General features: G+C 49.5%; 1 protein-coding gene across 1 annotated transcript; it reads left to right on the top strand.

Annotated features, from left to right (window-relative positions):
• The first annotated feature begins 1,234 nt into the window (after positions 1–1,234).
• On the top strand, positions 1,235–1,750 carry LOC135608686 (RING-H2 finger protein ATL80-like). The gene has a single exon (XM_065101711.1). The coding sequence runs from the start codon at positions 1,235–1,237 to the stop codon at positions 1,748–1,750; it is 516 nt and encodes a 171-aa protein (XP_064957783.1).
• Positions 1,751–1,901: the final 151 nt, after the last annotated feature.

Genomic DNA, 1,901 nt, shown 5'->3' with positions numbered 1-1,901 from the left:
TGGGCGGCTGTGAGAGGATATCCCCAGTCGCCACGTTCGAATGGATCTAAATAGTGCACCCGAGACTGGGCCCCGCCAAACGACACGTGGGCCTCAACCATCACCCTCAAACGGGAATCATTGACCGTGGTTTGGTCTTCTTCTGGTTTGGTTTTCGTCTCCCTAACTGAAAACGGCAATTGTTCTGCGTCAGCCATCGCCTACCCGTATCCCAACGAGTTGGAACCACTGTGGGTCCCTTGCGTCCCTTCTCACCTAGTCTGTGAGTGGCTAGCGTTTGCGGCGGGAGATTGGAGTACTTCTGTGACCACTAGCTTGCCACGGTGGCGGTCAACCCATTCCAGGTAATCAAACTCCATCACAACGGTCATCACAAGAAAATTAAAGAAAGGTTTCCTTTACATATTTGCCCTTATCAGTTTCAAAATACCGGCATAGCCCCTATAAATTTAATATAATAACATGTATGTCCTCCTTACGTATTAAAATTTCTCCCTATACACTATTCCCGCTCACATTCATCCAAAAAAAATCTCAGGTGTTAATCATGATTTATAAATTAACTAATTTAAATTAAAAAAATTAAATCGTTATTAATATTCACGATTAAGTAATAAAAGTGTATACGTTAATGTCTTTCTAAATATTAGCATGGTGAATTAAATTCCAAGACCATCTTTTTCTTTTTCTAATCAGAAGTTAATTATATTTTTAAGTATTTATAGGTGACATGATTTTTCGTAAATATATAGAAATTGATCTTTTGTGCCTAAGCGTCATTCAACTCAATATCTTTATTATGATGTCAGATTATATCGTACAATCAAACTTAACCGAGTGGCTGTACCGAATTGGATAAATATATGGATAATGTTCTTGTCATGGAGAAGTTAGTTACCCGTTACGGGTGGACCGCCTCCAGCATGGAATATTGGTTACAGAAGTACTCCATCTCCTGCGCCACCGATTCCCGCTCGAGGATCAGGTGAGCAGGGACGCAGGGACCCACGGTGGTTCGCTCATGTGTCAAACGAGTTGGGGTACCGGTAGGATACGGCTGATGCGAAACAGTTGCCGTTTTCCATTCTCAGGACGCAAACCAAACTACGGTCAACGCTTCCCGTTTGAGGGTGATGGTTGAGGCCCACGTGTCGGTTGGCGGGGCCCAGTCTCGGGTGCACTATTTAGATCCATTCGAACGTGGCGACTGGGAATATCCTCTCACAGCCGCCCAATGGATTCTTCCCATTCCAGCTGCATCTCCCTCTCCAGCTCTGCCTCCCGCCGCCTTCTGTCTCCGGCGGCGCCGCCTTCACCATACAGCGACACCCCGTCCTGCGCTGAATACGCCTTCCCCAAGCTCCTCTCCATGGTCCTCTGCTTCCTCGTCATCGCCGCACTCTTTTATTTGGCCTTCGGAGACCAGGCCTACGAGGAGGAGGATGATGAAGAGGGGGATTCGGATCCGCGTGGAATGAAGAAGTCTGCGCCGAAGGGACTCGACCCGGCCGTGCTAGCGTCGCTCCCGGTGGCGCCGTATGCCGAGGTGGCAGGGTCAGGGATGGTGGGGTCGGAGTGCGCCGTGTGCCTGGCGGAGTTCGGTGGCGGCGACGCTGTCAGGGTCATGGCGGCGTGCGGCCACGGGTTCCACGTGGGCTGCATCGACCCGTGGCTCGCCGGGCACGTCACGTGCCCCGTGTGCAGGTCGGACCTGGCGGCACCCTGCAACGTCATTGTGGTCAACGGATAAGGAGAAGGGCCGAAGTGCCCGGCGGCGACGGCGTGCTTCGCCAGAAATTTTGAGCTCCTGCAAAGGACGAATATATCAGCTTTTTCTCTTTCTTAGTTTTATAGCTCGTAAATTTGGTATATGAAGGATTAAAAAAATTGTTACAAAATTG

This window comes from Musa acuminata, chromosome BXJ2-4 (assembly GCF_036884655.1).
Source record: "Musa acuminata AAA Group cultivar baxijiao chromosome BXJ2-4, Cavendish_Baxijiao_AAA, whole genome shotgun sequence".
NCBI lineage: Eukaryota > Viridiplantae > Streptophyta > Magnoliopsida > Zingiberales > Musaceae > Musa > Musa acuminata.
Note: the sequence above shows the minus strand (reverse complement) of the source record. Positions and strands in the feature narration are given on the sequence as shown.

What these genes read in the sequence shown, in the direction of transcription:
- LOC135608686 (XM_065101711.1), top strand. Translation starts at nt 1,235, where the DNA reads ATGGATTCTTCCCATTCCAGCTGCATCTCCCTCTCCAGCTCTGCCTCC.